General features: G+C 39.7%; 1 protein-coding gene across 2 annotated transcripts in view; it reads right to left on the bottom strand.

The window, feature by feature from the left end:
* The window catches only part of RIOK1 (RIO kinase 1), a 33,241-nt gene extending 26,971 nt beyond the window's left edge, over positions 1–6,270 (bottom strand). Inside the window, exons 1-3 of one of the 2 annotated variants that reach the window (XM_037843775.1) lie at positions 5,994–6,270; positions 3,522–3,726; positions 1,615–1,705 (exon numbers count right to left, since the gene is read on the bottom strand). In XM_037843775.1, coding sequence (XP_037699703.1) covers positions 1,615–1,705; positions 3,522–3,726; positions 5,994–6,064 — 367 coding nt within the window. In that variant the 5' untranslated portion in view covers positions 6,065–6,270. Of the gene's footprint in view, positions 1–1,614; positions 1,706–3,521; positions 3,727–5,891 lie in introns of both variants that reach the window. The other variant, XM_037843776.1, reaches the window with a different exon arrangement.
* Positions 6,271–19,699: the final 13,429 nt, after the last annotated feature.

A 19,699-nucleotide genomic window follows, 5' to 3' on the forward strand; every position in this document is an offset into this window, starting at 1 on the left:
AAATTATAGGTCCTTGATAGGCAGTGGAGACCCTAAAATACCATATTCATCAATCTGTATTTGTTGACAGTTTATATGAGAGACACTGTGCTGGATTTGTAACAAGGCATCTATATCTATAAGGAGAAAGACGACCCTGCATTCTTCAAGGTCTGGGTGTTCAAATTAGCATTCTCTTTCCCTGCAGGTGCTAATTCAACAGCTCATTTTAAGATTTAACTCTGAACTAAAAAGTTGAATGAAACAAAATAACTACAAAAACACTACTATTTTCAACATCCTACAAGATGATCCTACTACCAAATTTAATACAAAACAGACAATAGCTTAAATGGATGTCTGTAACTTCTTGCTCCTATAACAGACAAGAAAACAGAACTAAAGTATCAGCTAAAGTCTTTCCCTAAAGCCATTTAAAAAAAAATTCATTTTTATTGTGAAATTTAACATATATAAATGACAGTGATAACTTTCAAAGTACAATTTAACAAGTAGTTAGAGAGCAAATTGCAAAGAATGTTCATGGGTTACAGTTTCACAGTTTCAGTTCTTTCCTTATTGTGAAATATAAGACATATACAGAAAGGTGATAACTTGCAATGTACAATGTAATGAGTAGCTACAGAGCAAATTTCAAAGGTTACAGATTACAGTTCCACCTTTTCAGTTTTTTTTTCCTAGCAATTCTAATACCCTAGCATCTAAAAAAAAATTATTATATAAAGATTCAGTATCTGTAATCCTTTGTTAAATCCTATCTTGTCTATTTCTAACCCTTCCTCTCATTTAATCATTTTCTCGATTTTCAGGGGTTATGTAGGCAGAGACCACCATAACTTGATCATATTGAAAAGGGGTGTCAACATTAGGCGGAAGGGAGCTGCATCTGACTGTTGTTCTTAAAGAGGCTATTGCCTCTGGGTTTTAGGATTTGTTCTGGCATAGGAACATGCCGTTGGATTTAAGTTTCTGAGAGATAAACTTAGTGAAACTTTTATAGAATCTCAGATAGGGACCTAGCTATTTTGGGACTACTGTTGGTAAGGGCATGGCATACTGTGGCCATCTGGGATATCTAGCTGAAGCTTGCATAAGAGAAATCTCCAGGATAGCCTCTCAACTATTTGAAATTTCAGCCACTGTAACCTTATTTTTTACCTTTCTTTTCCCCCTTTTGATCAAGAAGGCATTTTTAATACCTCGATAACAGGGCCAGACTCATTCCTGGAAGTTGTCCCATGTCGTCAGGGAGATTCACTCCTCTGGGAGTCAAGCCCCACGGGGGGAGAAGTTAATGCAATTATTTGCCAATCTGGGCTTTGAGAGACAGGCCACATCTGAGTAAAAAAAGAGGTTCTCTGGAGGTGCTCTTAGGCATAATTATAGGAAGGCTTAGCCTCCCTTTTACAGCCATAAGTTTCACAAGAGCAAGCCCCGGTGTTGAGGTAAATCCATTTTTTTAATCATTAAAAGCTTTTATTTTTCTCTAAGAGTTATTAGCCAGCAACACTTAAATATACTCATTTCTTGATACAATAATAAAATGTTGAAACATTTTGTGGTTTCTAAAAAATGTTCCATAGCTCAGTGAAGTAATATATTCTATATACTCACCAAGATTAATTTTATTCTCAAACTTCCGTAAGACCTTGTCTGCTGGAGTAGACATTTTGGCTGAACTGCAATTGGAAGTCTGTCGATTTGCCTAGAAGAAATGAGTTCCAGAGTTGAGGGCATTAGATATAAATAAAAACCTAAAGTTTATGATCACAAATTTTTTCCCTTGGTTCATATTTAGCTCTTAAAGTATCAATGTGAGAAATAACCTAAGAAAAGATAAGACTCAATCAAATTTGCACAAAAAAAAAATTGAAATAGGGGTAAGTTGAAGTTATTAGCTAGAAAATAAGTCTGCACACCCTAGGGTTTTTTAACTGCAATGTATCCCTCCCTATAATAAATAATAAATTAAAATTAAATGCAGTTTTCTAATTTGACTGGTTTATAGATTTAAAACTTGAGAATGTTCATTGACCCCCAAAGTGTATAATCAAGAGCTAAGACCAACATTAGATTGATTCTAAGAACTTCCTTTGGGCTGAGCATCTCAAGAAAGGGAAAGAGTAAGTTTGAGGCTTCAGCCCTTAGACTGATGCTATGCATGTAAAGAGGCAGCAAAAACAAAGACAACATCTAGAACCCAAAAATAAAAGAAGAAAGTATAGATAAAAAGGACTGCTAACAATGACTAATTCAATCTTGTTATCTTAGCATAGAATTTTGAGGCTGAGATTTTTATTTGTATAAAATTAAAAAAAATCTATTAAATTTAACTTTCAAAGTAAGCTTTTATTAAAATAATGTGTTTATGGTAGAAAACTAAGGCAAAAAATTTTTTTCAATCACCTATAGTCTTGGTACCCAAAGACTATAGTTAACATTTCAGCAATATACTTCCAGTCTTTTTTCCCCCAGGCTTTTTCTAAAGGGATTATATGCACACCATGTCAAAACTGCCCGAAGTCTTACTAATAAATGAATGGTGAGGTTACCAAAACAAGACCAGAAGTATGTAAAATTTCTTTGGTTATTTAAAAAATTTATGTACTCTAGTCCATGATATAGCTCTGTCTTAACATCATATGAATATTGTTTGGGCTTTTTTCCCTTCATCTTTCAAAAACCTTTTATGTTCCAGGAAGATGCCCATGGCAATCTTATGGCTCCGCATATAATGGACCCATTCAGTACTTTCAGTTTCATATGCAGGCATGAAGTATAGTTTGGTAACTTGTTTTTTTTGCACATGGTAGAAGGTAGATCATGAACATATTTTCTCCATGTCATTAACATTAGTCTTCCCTTGCAATATTTCTTATGGCCATATAATATCTCATTGTGTGAATGATCTGTCCAATAGCAAATTTAACCAATTTGCCATCGTGGGGACCTTAGGTTGTTTCCAATGTTTCTCTACCATAAACAATACTAATACTGCATGATCACTCTTGTAAATAAGTCTTGGTACACCCACTAGAAGAACTGCTGAGTGAAAGGATTTGTATACTTTTATTGCTTTTATCATATACTGCCAATTTAACTGTACCTATTCACTTGACCATCAATTATATATTTTGTGTCACTGTTTCATAGGTGAAAACATGGTTTGGCTACACATTTAATTTGCATTTTTTTACTTGAACTTTTCCTCCATGTTTCTTAACCATTTGTAGTAAACTGCCTATCTGTGTCCTTTCCTATGAAGATTTTTAAGCTCATAAATTTATTACACCTTAAATAACTCCTTTAAAATTAACCGATTATGGAAAGAATCTATACCCGTAAAATGATCAGAAATACAGAAAAGACAAAGAATGATTACCAATAAAGGCTGGGACCACAGAACAATATAAACCGGGAAATTTTTTCAGTTATTCTGTTTCATGAGGACTCAATGAAAATCCTTTTAAAAAAGGCAGAAGCAGACAACCTAAAGACATATAGGATCATTTATAGAATACCTGTGGGTTACTTCTTCCATTTGAGGGAGACCCTTTTGTGAGTTTTCCAACTCTGTCATCCCAATCCCAATCATCATCATCATCATAGTCCTCCTCCTCTTCCTCTTCTATCTCATCTTCACCTGCCTTCTCATTCACATTATTCTGAAGGTCTTCAAAGAGAATGCCATCCTCTGTTTTCATTTTTCTCACGTCTCTGTTTTCACTAGAAATAACAATGTTCTGACATCTTTACACATATTCTCATCGGACTCACAACTCACATATGCATTTAGTTACCATAAAACAGACTATATTGTATACAGATAAATGTAAAAGGTTCCCTTACAGCACATCTCCTAATAAACTCAATCTTAAATAGCAAATTCTCCAGTTTTTCAGAGTTCTGTTGCAGTAGCTTGCTTATTCTCCATGCCCAAGTCCTAGCAGGGAGTAAGTACATCAAGTGTTAAAACCCTTTCTGCCTTAATGAAAGATTTGTATCATTATTGTCTCTGCTGAACTGCCTCTGATTAGTCCTGAATCATCTGACCAGGAAAATCATTCACAGATGGTTTTAACAGAAGTTTTCAACTTGGGAATAAATCTCAGGCAGATTTTCCTTGAACTCAATTCCACCATGTAAAAAAGGGGCTGTGTTAGGATTTAATATAGTACACAGAGAACCCCAAATCACCCTTGCTTATAAAGGGAAGAAATGGTGAATGCAGGGGACAAGCTCAGGGAATAAAATAATAGAAGTAGGGATTGTCAAACTGAGAAACTAGTCTTTTTTTTTTGCTATACGTGAACTTTCAGGTTTAGTAGAGTAGTTTAGGATATGCTGCAGCATCCCTGGTCTCTACCCCCACTTCCGTAAGTTGTGACAACAAAAAATGTCTCCAGAGGTTGTCAAAAGTCCCTTGGGGGGGGGGGGTGAAACTGCTCCCACTGGAGTAGCACTGGTTTATCCTCACCATACCCCATGGTGGATAGTAAACCAGTGCACTCTCCTTACCATTAACTGTTCACTCCATTCTGTATGGATCAGCTTCTTCAAGCTGATCTATAAACATAAACCGGGAACGCCCTTCCCATTTCTCTGGCTAAACCCTCATCTTTCCAGTGTCATTTGACTCCCACTTGCTAAGGTAAGTCTTCCCTGATTGTCACCTATTTCTCCTTTGTAGTGTTTACCTAATTCTAATACAAATTATTTGCCTAATTATTTAATATGTTTCCCCTGCTAGAGCATAAGCTCTGTGTCATCCAGGATGAAGCTGTTTTTGTTTACCAATGTTTCCCTGTGACCTAACACCAGATCTGGCACATAGAAAGTGGTCAACATGTGTTTATTGAAAACTCCCCAATTGATAGAAAGACTTACAAACTTTTAATGAACCCATATGAATCCTTACTGCAATCTAAGTAAAAACCATTTTCTTGGAACTCCAAAATAATTGTTTCATTTTGCTTTTAAAGAAGAGTTACCCTTCATTCTTTTTCCTCATACCCCACATCCAATCTACTGCCCAACTCTGTCATTTCTACCTACGAAACTGATCCCTATGATCCTAAGTTACTTATAGCTCTAGTAACCATCATCTATGAACTAGATAACTATTATTTTCAACTGATCTCTCTACTTCCACTCTTACCCTCCATCACCACCAACTACAGGGCAGACAATTCTTTCTAGTCATAAATTAAATAACATAATTCCCCTGCTAAAAGCCCTCCTATGGCTTTCTATGAGATATCAAATAATATCTAAACTCCTTACCATCACTTGTAAGGATCCACACGAATGTGGCCCCTCCTCACCCCTTTATCATTGCCTACCAATCTTCTCAACTACCTTCCCTGTGCTTTAGGTACACTGGCCTCTAGCTCTTCCCTTCACAGCCAGGAAGGACCCCACCTTTGGGCCTTTGTATTTTCTGTCTCCTCTGCCTGAACTGCTATACCCTCAGCTCTTCCCGTGGTTAGTATCTCCTTGTCTTCTAGAACTGGACTAGAATCATCACCCTATTTTACTTTTTCGTACTTATTTGCTTTTTTGTATTCAATTGTCTGCCCCTCACCCCAGATACAAGGTAAAATTCCATGCCAGTAAGAACTTGGTTTGCCTTGGTCATCATTTCCTCCAGCGTGGAGTATAGGCCATGGCGCACAGAAGATGATGAATGTAGGTAAAGCAAAAAAAACCTCTGTTTCCAATCCTTATCCTCACTTCTACCTCCCAAGGAACTTACATACTAACAAGAAACCCTGGACCCCCCGTGGCCACCTGGCTATCACTGACCCTGCCGTAAACTGGGACGAAAGACCCCAGCTGAGAGGAAGAAAGCAGCAACAGACTTTTAAGAAAGACCCTGAGACATGAATTACCAGTCTCCCCCAGCCCACTAGTAAATGTGAACTCCCACAAGGGGGGCGAGGAGGAGGAAAGAGCAGAATCCGGATAATATCGGTGTCCTCAACGGCTGTCACCTGTCGGAGGAATCCGCGTCGTCGAACTGCCCAGGGACCACCCGGCTCATCAGCAGCCGCCGGTAGTCCATGACGCAAGCGCGGCAGGCCCCCACCGTAGGGCCGCACGGGGAGGGCGAACGGCACAGAGACGGTTTACCGACAGCCGGTGCAACGGCGTCCCCACAGGTCACTAACTCTCCAACCGCTCAGAAGCCCCCACGCCAACTGCCCTGAGCCACGTGCCGGGAACAAGCGGGACAAAACGCCGGGACACCCTGGTCCGCCCAGACCGGAAACCCGCTCCGACAGGAAGCCGGGCCCCGACAAGAAGCTCCGCCCACCCAGGAACTCTTACGCGGAAGTCCCGCCCCTGCGCCGGGGTGGGCGAGTGGGAGTCGCTCTGGAGAGTGCGCAAAAGGAGATTCCTAGTGCCGGCCATTCCTTCGTAGTTCTGCTCCTTACTTTGTGTTTCCTCGTGCAGAAGGATTCGGCAGAGTCCACAGGCTATTTAGCCTGGGGGATGGTCACAATCGCTTAACTTCAGATCGCCGGGCACAGAGACATCTAAGCCCTCTAGGGCTGCAAGGGGCGTCAGAATTCCGTGGGCGCCTGTCCCGGCTTAGATTGGCTGGGTTCGGGCCGACGTCACAACGCGGTGGTTCCAACATGCTTGGATCCCAACTGCGAGTTGTTAAAAGCCATCTGTGGGAAAGGATGAAAAGCGTTCTCTCTCCCACGAAACACGGTGCAGAGGGAGGAAGCACGAAATCCCTGTTGTAGATCCAAGAAACTCTACGGAGCCTGGAAGTGAGCACACTTTGCGGCTTAAAAAGTTTGGTGCATTGCTTTGAGGTGTAAATGAGACAAGTGCCTTAAGAAGTTAAAGCTGTCGTGTGACTGAAAAGAAATTAAAAACAAAACCTTAGAATTTTTGCCGGTAACTCTAGTGACACCTCTTTTAAAGCCTGTTTTAAAAGAACTTTAGAATGTCTCTGGAATATCTAGTCAAATTTTTAACAAATATTTTTGAAATGTAACATAAGAAAACTGGTAAGGACAGAAATGAACATGGAAAATTTATAACTAACTGTAAAATGTGGCAGATTCTGCAGTGCCACATGAGAGGGTGAATTAAGTTGTAAAAGTGCAGTTAGAAGTTCTGATTAACAACAGCAAAAAATAAAACAAGGCCTTTGCCTTTTTTTTGCATTTGGACAATAAAACAAGGATTTTCCAGGTCCCTTTCCCCACGACCTAGGCAACGTTATATGTTTACAAGACCGGGAAAAGGTGGGCATGAAGTTAGCCTTTTTCCCAATTCTGACTTGCTTGCTTGGCTTATTGGCTTTTATACTTTACCAAATAGTGCTATAGGTTTTATAACAATTAACCCTTAGCAAATCAAGTAACTCATCTAGGCAAGTGGGTAGTGCCTGTAGCTTGAGAGGGTTTAATAGAAATAAATAATTGGAATGCAAGATGTAGTCTATTTACTGTGTGGACAACAGGGATCTGTTTTAAGTGGTATTGAAAAACCACAAATGGACTTCTCATAAGATGCTTATAATCTATAAATACAGACACTAATGTACTTGAAACAGTGGTGAAGACTCAAACAGTAAACAAATAGGTGCTGAATTGAGAGGTATCGAGACTGAAGATATCCTAGGAATTCAAAGAAATAGATGAATGAAACTAGGTTAGTTGGGAAGTTTTCAGGAGAGAAAGGCACATGCCAGTGCAATACCAAAGTGGTTAGGAACATGATCTATTTGCAGGGAAATGAACCTGACCTGACTAGAGCATGGGAGTACTGGGTAGGAAATGTAGGCCCAAGTTATGGAGGGCCTCAATGAGCAGAAGACTCTGGTCTCAGTTTGGTTGGACATTCTTTCCATTCCAATCTCCAGGCACACGTGAGGAGATCACCAGGGCATGGGCCAGTGGTATACCATAAAGAATGGAAAGAAAACATGGGCTGTGAAGAAGTATTTAAAGGAGAAACTGACAAGACTTGTTAACTGAGTAGCCTGTTTGCTGAAGCAGATGCCAAATTTTCAAACCCAAGTACCTAAGAAAATAGGTGTGTTGTAAGAAAGTGAGGAGGGAAAACTGATTGCAGTGTTGGATTTCACTTGAGAATGAGGTATTTGAATAGTGTGATGGTTAGGTTCATGTGTCAACTTGGCCAGGTGATGGTACCCAGCTGTCTGGTCAAGCAAGCACTGGCCTGACTGTTGCTGTGAGGATATCTGTGGCTGGTTAATAAACCAACAGGATGGTTTATTAAATCAGCAGTCAATGGGCTGCAGCTGTGACTGATGACATCGACGAAGGGCTTGTCTTCCACAATGAGAGAATGCTATTGGCTGGATTTAATCCAATCAGTTGAAGACTTTTAAGTGAGACAGATGGAGGACCTTCACTTCTTCAGCTGACCAGCGAAATGTTTCCTGAGGAGTTCATCGAAGTTGCCAGTTCATTTCCTGAGGAGTTCATCGAACATCTTCACTGGAGTTGCCAGTTTGCTGCCTGCCCTACAGAACTTGGACTCATGGATACCCACAGTTGCATGAGACACTTTATAAATCTTATATTCATAGATATTCCTCATTGATCCTGTTTCCCTAGAGAACCCTAATTAATGCAACTTGGTACCAGGAGTGGGGGTGGTTCTTGAGAAACAGAATCTTAAAATGAGCTTTTACACTTTATTTTCTATTCTGATTAGATCAAAGGAACTAATGACTCCATTTCCAATAATCAAGAGGGCACTGACAGTACATGGCATGAGTTGGCAAAGGAGATACACAAAATAGCACCATTTGACTCTCCTAATCATACTCTTGTATGAAGCAAGGCTCTGGGTGACAGTGTTTTTGACACCTTCACATAGTTTTACAGAATTAAGAGGTATAATGATGTTGGCTGGCTGCTCTTAGATATGTTGGATAAAGTTATAAGAGAAAGGGAAGAGCTAAAGGCTTCAAATTTAAAACTTAAATGCCATATGACAGATGTAAAGGTTTCTGTATGTGCCCTGAAAGAAAATCTTATTTCCTGTGGCCTCAGACTTGAGATTTCTGAAAACCAGATGCAGACTCTTATTGTGCGAGTAGCAGATTTACAACGTAAACTAAAATCTCATCCTCTCAGGGTGTCTGCTGTTAAAGTAAAGGCATTGATTGGAAAAGAATGGGATCCTAAAATTTGGGATGGGGACATACGGATTGATAATAATGGCAGTGAGGACATTGGAACCCTGGATTCTGCTGGGTCATTATTAGATTTACCTGTAGAGGGCTGTCCTGAGGAAACAGCTTCCCCACCTCCAGTCTGCCCTAAGGAGCTTGCCATCCAACCTCCACCTAGAGATTAACTTTTCAGTGCCTGCTGATCCTGTAATCACCTCCCCTGAGGAAGCAGCCGTCACTCCTCTGGAGAGATAAATCCTGTTTTAATAGATGAAAATGCTACAGAATGTCCTGAGGTAAATGGCTTGAGGGATAATTCTAATTCTTTTCATAACCCACCCCCACCGCCAGTCTTTGCTTCAAGACCTATAACTAAAGTCCTAACAGTCCCTGAAGGGTGAGGTACAAAGTATGACCCATGAGGAAGTACGCTATACTCCAAAAGAACTGCATGAGTTTTCCAACTTACACAGACAGAAACCAGGGGAATATGTGTAGGAATGGATATTAACGGTGTGAGATAATGGTGGAAGGAATATACGGTTGGATCAGGCTGAATTTACTGATATGGGCCCACTAAGCAGAGTTTCTGCATTCAGTTTTGTAGCTCAAGGGGTTAGAAAGGGCATTAACAGTTTGGGTGGTTGGCTGAAACATGGATCAAAAGGTGGCCGGCATTACTGGAGGTTGAAATGCCAGAACTGCCCTGGTATAATGTAGGGGAGGGGATTCAAAGGCTTAGAGAGAGTGGAATGTTAGAATGGATTTATCATGGAAGACCTGCTCACACACCCCTGGAATGTCCAGAGGACACACCTTTTACCAGGACTGTGAGGAATAAATTTGTAAGACTAGCTCCATCATCCCTGAAGAGGTCTGTAGTTGCCCTTCTCTGTAGGTCAGCTATTACTGTAGGAACTGCTGTCACTGAGCTGGAATCCTTAAACACAATGGGGATAATTGGATCCTGAGTTGGCAGAAGTCAAGTGACTGCAGTTAATTGCCACAGACAAGGTGGGTGTGGCTACCATAATGGTAAACAGGCTCAAAGTAGCAATCAAAATAATCTGACTCGCAGAGACTTACGGCATTGGCTAGTAGATCATGGAGTACCAAGTAGTAAAATAGATGGGCAATCGACTAGATTCTTGTTTGAACTATATAAGCCGAAGAAGTCTAGGTCAAGTGAACAAAAGTCTCCCTTGAATTACAAAAACAGAGAGTCACGGCCCCTTAATCAATTCCCAGAGTTGAGATAGTTTACAGATCCAGAGCACCTTGAATGAGGGGAAGGCCAGGTACCCTTGGGGAAGGACCCTGTTTCACTGCCAAAAATTTATACTGTCAATCTTCCTCCCAGCCTTCTCCAGGGAGACCTATGACCTTTTACCAGGGTAAGTGTGCATTGGGGAAAAGGAAATGATCAGGTATTTCGTGGATTATTAGACACTGGTTCAGAAGTGACATTAATTCCAGCAGACCCAAAACATCACTCTGGTCCACCAATCAGAGTTGGGGCTTATGGGGGTCAGGTGATCGATGAAGTCTTAGCTCAGGTCCATCTCACAGTGGGTCCAGTGGGTCCCGGACCCATTCGGTGGTTATTTCCCCAGTGCCAAAATGCATAATTGGAATCGACATACTCAGCAACTGGCAGAATCCTCACATTGGTTCCCTGACTTGTGGATTGAGGGCTATTATGATGGGAAAGGCCAAGTAGAAGCCACTAGAACTGCCCCTGCCTAGCAAAATAGTAAACCAGAAGCAATACCAGATTCCTAGAGGGATTGCAGAGATTAATGCCACTCTTAAGGACTTGAAGGATGAAGGGTGGTGATTCTCATCATATCCCCATTCAGTTCTTTTTGGCCTGTCCAGAAAACAGATGGGTCTTGGAGGATGACAGTGGATTATCGTAAGCTTAACCACATGGTGATTCCAAATGCAGCTCCTGTTCCAGATGTGGTATCATTGCTTGAGCAAATCAGCATATCCCCTGGTACCTGGTATGCAGCTATTGATCTGGCAAATGTTTTTTCTCAATTGCTGTCAGTAAGGACCACCAGAAACAGTTTGCATTCAGCTGGCAAGGCCAGCAGTTTACATTCACTGTGCTACCTCAGGGTTATATCAGCTCTCCAGCTCTATGTCATAATATTGTCCGCAGGGATCTTGATCGTTTCTCCCTCCCACAAGACATCACACTGGTCCACTATATTGATGATATGTTGATTGGATCTAGTGAGCAAGAAGTAGCAACTACTCTAGATTTGTTGGTAAGGTATTTGTGTGGCAGAGGATGGGAGATAAATCCAACAAAAATACAGGGGCCTTCCACCTCAGTAAAATTTCTAGATGTCCAGCAGTGTGGGGCCTGTCAAGATATCCCTTCTAGGTGAAGGATAAGCTATTGCATCTGGACCCTCCTACAACCAAAAAAGAGGCACAATGCTTAGTTGGCCTCTTTGGATTTTGGAGACAATGTTTTCCTCATTTGGGGTGCTACTCCCGCCCATTTACCAAGTGACCAGAAAAGCTCCTAGTTTTGAGTGGGGACCGGAATAAGATGAGGCTCTTTGACAGGTCCAGGCTACTGTGTGAGCTGCTCTGCCACTTGGACCATATGATCCAGCTGACCCAAGGTGCTGGAAGTGTCAGTGGCAAATAGAGATGCTGTTTGGAGCCTTTGGCAAGCTCATATAGGAGAATCACAATGCAGGTCCTTAGGATTTTGGAGTAAAGCTTTACCATCCTCTGTAGATAACTACTCTCCATTTGAGAAATAGCTGTTGGCCTGCTACTGGGCCTTAGGGGCCTTAGTAGAGACAGAATGCTTGACCATGGACCATCAAGTTACCATGAGACCTGAGTTACCTATCATGAGCTGGGTGTTGTCTGACCTGCCAAGTCATAAAGTTGGGCTTGCACAGCAGCACTCCATCATAAAATGGAAATGGTATATACGAGATAGAGCTCAAGTGGTCCTGAAGGCACAAGTAAGTTACATGAGGAAGTAACCCAAATGCCCATGGCCTCCACTCCTGCTACATTACCTTTTCTTTCCCAGCCCATATCCATGGCATCGTGGGGAGTTCCTTACAATCAGTTGACTGAGGAAGAGAAAACTCGGGCCTGGTTTACAGATGGTTCTACATGATATGCAGGCACCACCCGAAAGTGGACAGCTGCAGCACTGCAGCCCCTTTCTGGGATGTCCCTGAAGGACAGTGGTGAGGGGAAATCCTCCCAGTGGGCAGAACTTCGAGCAGTGCACCTGGTTGTTCACTTTGCTTGGAAGGAGAACTGGCCAGAGGTGCATCTGTATACTGATTCATGGGCTGTTGCTAATGGTTTGGCTGGATGGTCAGGGACTTGGAACATGATAGGAAGATTGGTGACAAAGAAGTCTGGGGAAGGGGTATGTGGATAGACCTTTCTGAGTGGGCAAAAAGCATGAACATATTTGTGTCCCATGTGAATGCTCACCAGAGGGTGACTTCAGCCGAAGAAGATTTTAATAACCAAGTGGATAAAATGACCCATTTGGTGGATACCAATCAGCCTCTTTCCCCAGCAACTCCTGTCATTGCCCAATGCGCTCATGAACAAAGTGTCATGGTGGTAGGGATGGAGGTTATGCATGGGCTCAGCAACATGGACTTCCACTCACCAAGGCTGACCTGGCCACAGCCACTGCTGAGTGCTCAATCTGCCAGCAGCAGAGACCCACACTCAGTCCCCAATATGGCACCATTCTCCGAGGTGATCAGCCTGCTACCTGGTGGCAAATTGATTACATTGGACCACTTCCATCATGGAAGGGGCAGCAGTTTGTTCTTACTGGAATAGACACATACTCCAGACATGGGTTTGCCTTTCCTGCACGACATGCTTCTGCCAAAACTACCATCCGTGGACTTACAGAATGCCTTATCCACCATCATGGTATTCCACACAGCATTGCTTCTGACCAAGGAACCCACTTCACAGCAAATGAATTGAGGGAATGGGCACATGCTCAGGGAATTCTCTGGTCTTACCATATTCCCCATCACCCAGAGGCAGCAGGGTTGACAGAATGGTGGAATGTCTTGTTGAAGACTCAGTTACAGCACCAACTAGGTGGCAATACCTTGCAGGGCTGGGGCAGTGTTCTCCAGGAGGCTGTGTATGCTCTGAATCAGCGTCCACTCTATGGTGCTGTTTCTCCCATAGCCAGGATTCATGGGTCCAGGAATCAAGGGGTGGGAAAAAGGGTGGCACCACTATCACTCCTAGTGATCCACTAGGAAAATTTTGCTTCCTGTCCCCGCAAGCTTAAGCTCTGCTGGTCTACAAGTCTTTGTTCCAAAAGGAGGATGCTTCCACCAGGAAACACAACAATAATCCCATTGAACTGGAAGTTAAGACTGCCACCTGGCCACTTTGGGCTTCGTATGCCTCTGAATCAACAGGCAAGGAAGGGGATTACTGTACTGGCTGGGGTGATTGATCCTGACTATCAAGGGGAAATAGCACTGCAACTACACAATGGAAGTAAAGAAGAGTTTTCCTGGAATACAGGAGATCCCCTAGGGCATCTTTTAGTACTTCCATGCCCTGTGATTAAAGTCAATGGAAAACTGAAGCAGCCCAATCTAGGCAGGATTACCAATGGCCAAGAAACTTCAGGAATGAAGGTTTGGGTCACCCCACCAGGCAAAGAACCACAGCCAGCTGAAGTGGTTGCTGAGGGTAATGGGAACATGGAATGGGTAGTAGAGGAAGGTAGTGATAAATATGAAGTATGGCCATGTGACCAGTTACAGAAATGAGGACTATGATTGCATGAATATTTCCTCCTTGTTTTGTTATGAGTATGTTTGTATTTGTCTGTAAAGTAAATATCTTTGTTTTCTTCTCTGTCTTATACCCTTATCATATGGCATAAGCTGTATTGTTCATTTTGCTGTATTTAAGCTAAAGGAAGTCAATTTTAAGAGTTAATGTCACTCAAGTTCTTGCACCCTATTCTGGACAGATTTAGTGTGTTTCCAGTTGTATGCTGCACAGCAGAGTATTGTTAGGCAAAATATATGTCTGTTATTGTTCTTTACTTAGAGATAAAGTATGTTTTAGGTGATGTGTATAATTGTCAAGTTTACAAGGGGTGGACTGTGATGGTTAGGTTCATGTGTCAACTTGGCCAGGTGATGGTACCCAGCTGTCTGGTCAAGCAAGCACTGGCCTGACTGTTGCTGTGAGGATGTTTGTGACTGGTTAATAAACCAACAGGCTGGTTTATTAAATCATCAGTCAATTGGCTGCAGCTGTGACTGATGATGTCAATGAATAGCATGTCTTCCAGAGTGAGAGAATGCCATTGGCTGGATTTAATCCAATCAATCAGTTGAAGACTTTTAAGCAAGACAGATAAAGGACTTTCACTTCTTCTTTGGCTGACCAGTGAAGTGTTTCATGAGGAGTTCGTCGGAGTTGCCAGTTCGTTTCCTGATCGAACACGTTTGTCGAAGTTGCCAGTTGCTTCCTGAGTAGTTTGTCGAAGTTGCCAGTTCATTTCCTGAGGAGTTCATCGAACATCTTCACTGGAGTTGCCAGTTTGCTGCCTGCCCTATGGAATTTGGACTCGTGCATACCCACAGTTGCTTGAGCCACTTTTATAAATCTTATATTCGTAGATATCTCTCATTGATTCTGTTTCCCTAGAAAACCCTAACTAATAAAAATAGAAGTATCAAGTAAATAGAAATATAGTGTCTTATGGAAGCTAACAGCTCTCTGATAATATTCTGTAAAGAGCCTTTGCTTAAGTAACTGAGAGATCCCTTTTCCTTTGGGTTCCCAAGCCTTTTAGGGAATTACTGGATAGTAGCTACGCATATTGACTTGTTTTTACCTAAATCAGTATTTACCACCAAAGTAACCATGGTACACTCAAACTAAAAATTTTTATTTGTATAATAACTCAAAAAATGACATTTAAAAATTTATGACAGTGAACTTTGCAATTTTCTTACTGTGAAGAAGGATGGGAAAATAGCTTTTTGTTTACATACACTAATAGGCATTAAAATTATGTTTTGCTCTTTTAAGAGGCCTTCCATCATTCAACATTTGGGAACAAGGACTATCAAACATTTTGGCCATTACCTTCAGATGCTGTCCCTTCAGATGTGGATACTTCCATGAAAAATTAGAAAGCATGTCAGAAGCAGATGCCATGAATAGCAGCAATATTTCTCCAGACTTAACTCATTCAGATTCTCCCTTCTGTATGGAAACCAGCAGTACCGCTTCAGACTTGCCTCAGGTGTGCCTTGCTCCTAAATTCTTAGGGGGGGTGGGGGGTTGCAGATGTATTCACCATTCACATTGACTTCCACAGGAAAGTTTCCTCAAAAATAGGAGGAACAATGAAAATGTCTCCAGTGGGGGCACAGAGGGGGAAAAGAAAGGTAGAATTCTTCAGGCAGTGTTAAGAGCCTTTCTAGCCCCCTCATGAAGTCCCAGGAGGGCAGGCAAGGGGACATGTCCACAACAACTAAGTCACAGAGGCAGGATGAAAGCCTGAGGGGCCTGATGCCTGGTTCTGCACATCTTCCACTATGTCAGTATGCACATGCTTCACAGGCCAGGCTTACTAATGTTGACAGCACTCTGCGTTTAAATGACTTCATCCCTATCTTTATGAAAATTGCCAGTGCCCGTTCTCACAAAATAAATGATTTTAATGTCCCAAGGTCTTCTTGCATGTTGTCCTAAGTGTTTGGAATGTAAGGAAATGATAGGAATGTGTTAGGGCATGCCATATGACATTGTCTTTTTATGGGTTGAAAATACACAAATACTGACAGTTTCATATCATTCAACCTATAAATTGGCATAACCTTTCTAGAGAGCTGTTTAGTGATAGATCAAGAGTTTAATTGTGCTTTTAAAAAATTTATTTAGCAATTCTACCTCCAGGAAGTATAGAAATGAGGATGTTTGCAGAACTATCCATAATAACTAAACATTAACATTGGAAACAACCTGAATTTTCATCAGTAATGGGCTAAATTGTACAGATGTCCAGTGGGCATGTAGCCTTAAGTATGATAATACAGATACGTATTTGTTCACATGGAAAAATGATCACATCGGTTCTCACTGATAGTGGGTTTTTGAGTTTATGTTGTTTTGTTTTTTACAATGTTCAGGATTCTTTTTATAAATATAAAAAACTATTCTCATTTTGATAAAAAATGTGGCCATAACATTACAGTGTTAAGAAGGCTCCAAAGATAATATTTAATGCATATTTTTCTTTATAATAAATGTATTGACCAAAGAAATAAAAATGAATATTTTAGTTAAAATCAGTTAAATCATGGAAAAGTAGAGTTAGAAGTGATCTCTGAAGTTCTCTGAATAGAGGAGTCCAAGAAGTGTGTGCAAAATATAACATCAATGGAGGTAAATAGTGCTATTTTATTTTTAAGCATATTATTTTAGATGCATTTTTATCTAATAGGAGGCATATTTTGATGAGCAACAAGTCTAAATAAGATTATCATAAAATATAACTCAATTTTTATTACTTTCAAGTACATTTAATAAGTGGAACAATGCTAAAAATGCATTATCAAACAGTAGTTTGTAGCCAGCTGACTAATCAAGTGGTAATATTTTTTAAAGCAACATTTAGGCCCACATACTTGCTACACTATTAATGATTAAACCCTTTCATCTTAGGTAATATTAAAGTAACCTTGAGAACCACCTCAACATGAATTTTTGTAAATTCCCATTTAATAGAGTCATATTTCACTTTATTACTGGAACTTGTTTTATATAGTCTCGATGTTAAAAGACAAAAATAACAACTACCATAATGTTGTTTAGACTACATTTAACAAACATCAAAAAATTATCATTAAGGGGTATATATGCTATTATATAGCCCTATGTTTGTAGTAACATGATTTGACATACTGGAAAACCAAAATATTAAAATAGCTTCAGGAGACTTGTTTAATTGCCCTTTAATATGTTATTTAATAGGTTAATATAGTTTTACCAAAGGGAAAGATACTAGAAAATACATTCTTCCCATGCAACAAAAAATTTGAACAGAAAAATGACATGGCAATGTACATAAAACTTCAGAAGTTTATGATAATTTTTGTTTGAAGAATTAATATTAATACCTTGTTTTATTATTAATACAGAATGAAATAAAGAATGTAAAAGGGGAAAATAAGTCTCAATTCACACTTTCTGAAGATATTTATGATACACTAGACAATTTGATAGGTGGTGAGTATCTCTTTGTTGACACCATGTCAAACAGTAAAACTAAGAATTGTTGTGTCTTCTTGTAATATCAGAGACAATCATAGCCAGGTATTGTGCTAAGTACTTTATATATACTATCTCATTTAATCCACAAACAATCCTGTGAAATAAGGGCTGTTTTTATCTCCATTCTACCCATGAAGAAAATGAAGCACACAGAGTAGCTTACCCACAGTCATGCAGCTTTAAATGAATGATCTGGGATTCCATTCCCAGTCTCTAACACCGGATTTTTTTTACTATACGGGTATCTTAAAAGATGTGTATTGATATAACCAAAAATCTCTTGTTCTAATCTTAAACTGACAGCTGAAAGCTATTTAGGAGTTAGTCATATAATGAAACTCATTGATCATGTTTATTAAAGCAACCCAAATACTGTATATAAATATCCCTTTGTTTTTATTAAATATAAATAATACTAAAAATATTTGATAAGGCTTATTAAAATCATGGAATTCAATACACATTGGTATAAGAAATATAAGTGGCATAAGGATAAGAATGAGCATTATTTGTAAATAATATGATTGTCTACATAGAGAATCCACTAGGAATCTACAGACAAGTAGAACTAGTAAGAAAGTTTAGAAGAATGCTGGATACAAGATCAGTATAAAAAATGAAGAGCATTCCAATGCATCAGCAAGAACCAATTAGAGAAAGTAATTTTATAAAAGATACTATTATCAGTAGCAACACACTTAAAAAGAAATGTAACAAAAGTGTGTAAGATTTCTATGGGAAAAAAATGTTTACATTACCAGAGAACATAAAAAGTAAAGTTTTCATGTTCAGCTTTGTAAAGATGCCATTTTCCTCAAATCGGTGAATTAATGAAATTTTCTTTATCCTAAGTTGATCCTAACATTTCCATTGGGAAGTAAAAAAGTTTAAAAAAATCTTGAAAAAACAAGATGTGAAGATATTCTACTCAACGACAGAGTTTGTGTAGAAGTATGGTAGTTATAACAATGTGGCAGAGAAAGGGTAAACAAATATGCTGGTGGAATAGAATACAAAATCCAAAAATAGACCCACACATATAAGAACACATGGCATTTGAGAGAGGTGACATTATAAGTCAGTAGGGGGAAGAATGGGTTATTCATTAAATTGGGCTGGGACTTTTGACTCTTGCAATGAAGGAAACAATTAGAACCTTACCCCACATCAAATACAAAAATAAATTCCACGTGGGTTAAATCCCTAAATGTCAACTGTGAAGCTTTCATTTCTAAGAGAAAATTTAGAAAATCCCTTTATGACAACAGGGAAGGGAAAGATTTATTAAGACATAAAAGTACAAATCATAAAGGAAAAGTTTGATAAATTTGACTGCACTAAAATAAAAAATCTTCAATATGACCAAAGTATAATCAACAAAGTAAAAACAAGCCACAAACTGAGAAGATGTATGCAATGCACATAATTGAAAATGAATTGGTATCCAAAATAAAGAATTCCAAATCAATAAGGAAAAGACAAATAAACTAGTAGAGAAATGGGCAAAGTATATAACAGCCAGACCTCAGAAAAGGAAATCTGCAAGACCATTAAGCACATGAAAGGATGTACATAAAAAATCCCACAATAAAATATCTTTTCATAGTTACTGGTATGACATGTGCTGGAGGGATGTAAAGCAAAGGAACTCTCCCACTACTGATAGCAGTATAAGTTGGTACAACGTCTTTGGAGACTAATTTTACAGTATCTTGTAAAGTTGAAGATATATGTTTTTATAATCCAGCAATTCCACCTCTAGATATATACCCAAGACCTAGAACATTAGTGTACAAGGAAGCATGCATACGGATGTTTACTGAGTGTTTTTCTTTTAATAGCAAAAATTAGAAACAACCTAAATATTCAACAAAAAGGGAATAAAGTATAGTCCTTCAGTAGAATGAATTAGATCTATGTTATCTACAAAGCTAAGTTCAAAAGCAAAATTTTAAGTGAAATAAGTATTCTCTATATATTCACATGGAAAAAAGAGAGTATGATGCTATTTATTTAAAAATTTAAAAGACATAAAACTACTATATATCTACAGTTTGCCCAGGGTGCTGCAGTGCACTCACAGGATGTTCTGGGATATTTTTAAATTGGAGGGAAACAGGATATTGGACATCTCTCGGATCCCCACAAACCACTAGTGTTATGTAGTTCACTATTTCAATATTAAAC

Source organism: Choloepus didactylus, chromosome 7 (genome assembly GCF_015220235.1).
Source record: "Choloepus didactylus isolate mChoDid1 chromosome 7, mChoDid1.pri, whole genome shotgun sequence".
Lineage (NCBI taxonomy): Eukaryota > Metazoa > Chordata > Mammalia > Pilosa > Megalonychidae > Choloepus > Choloepus didactylus.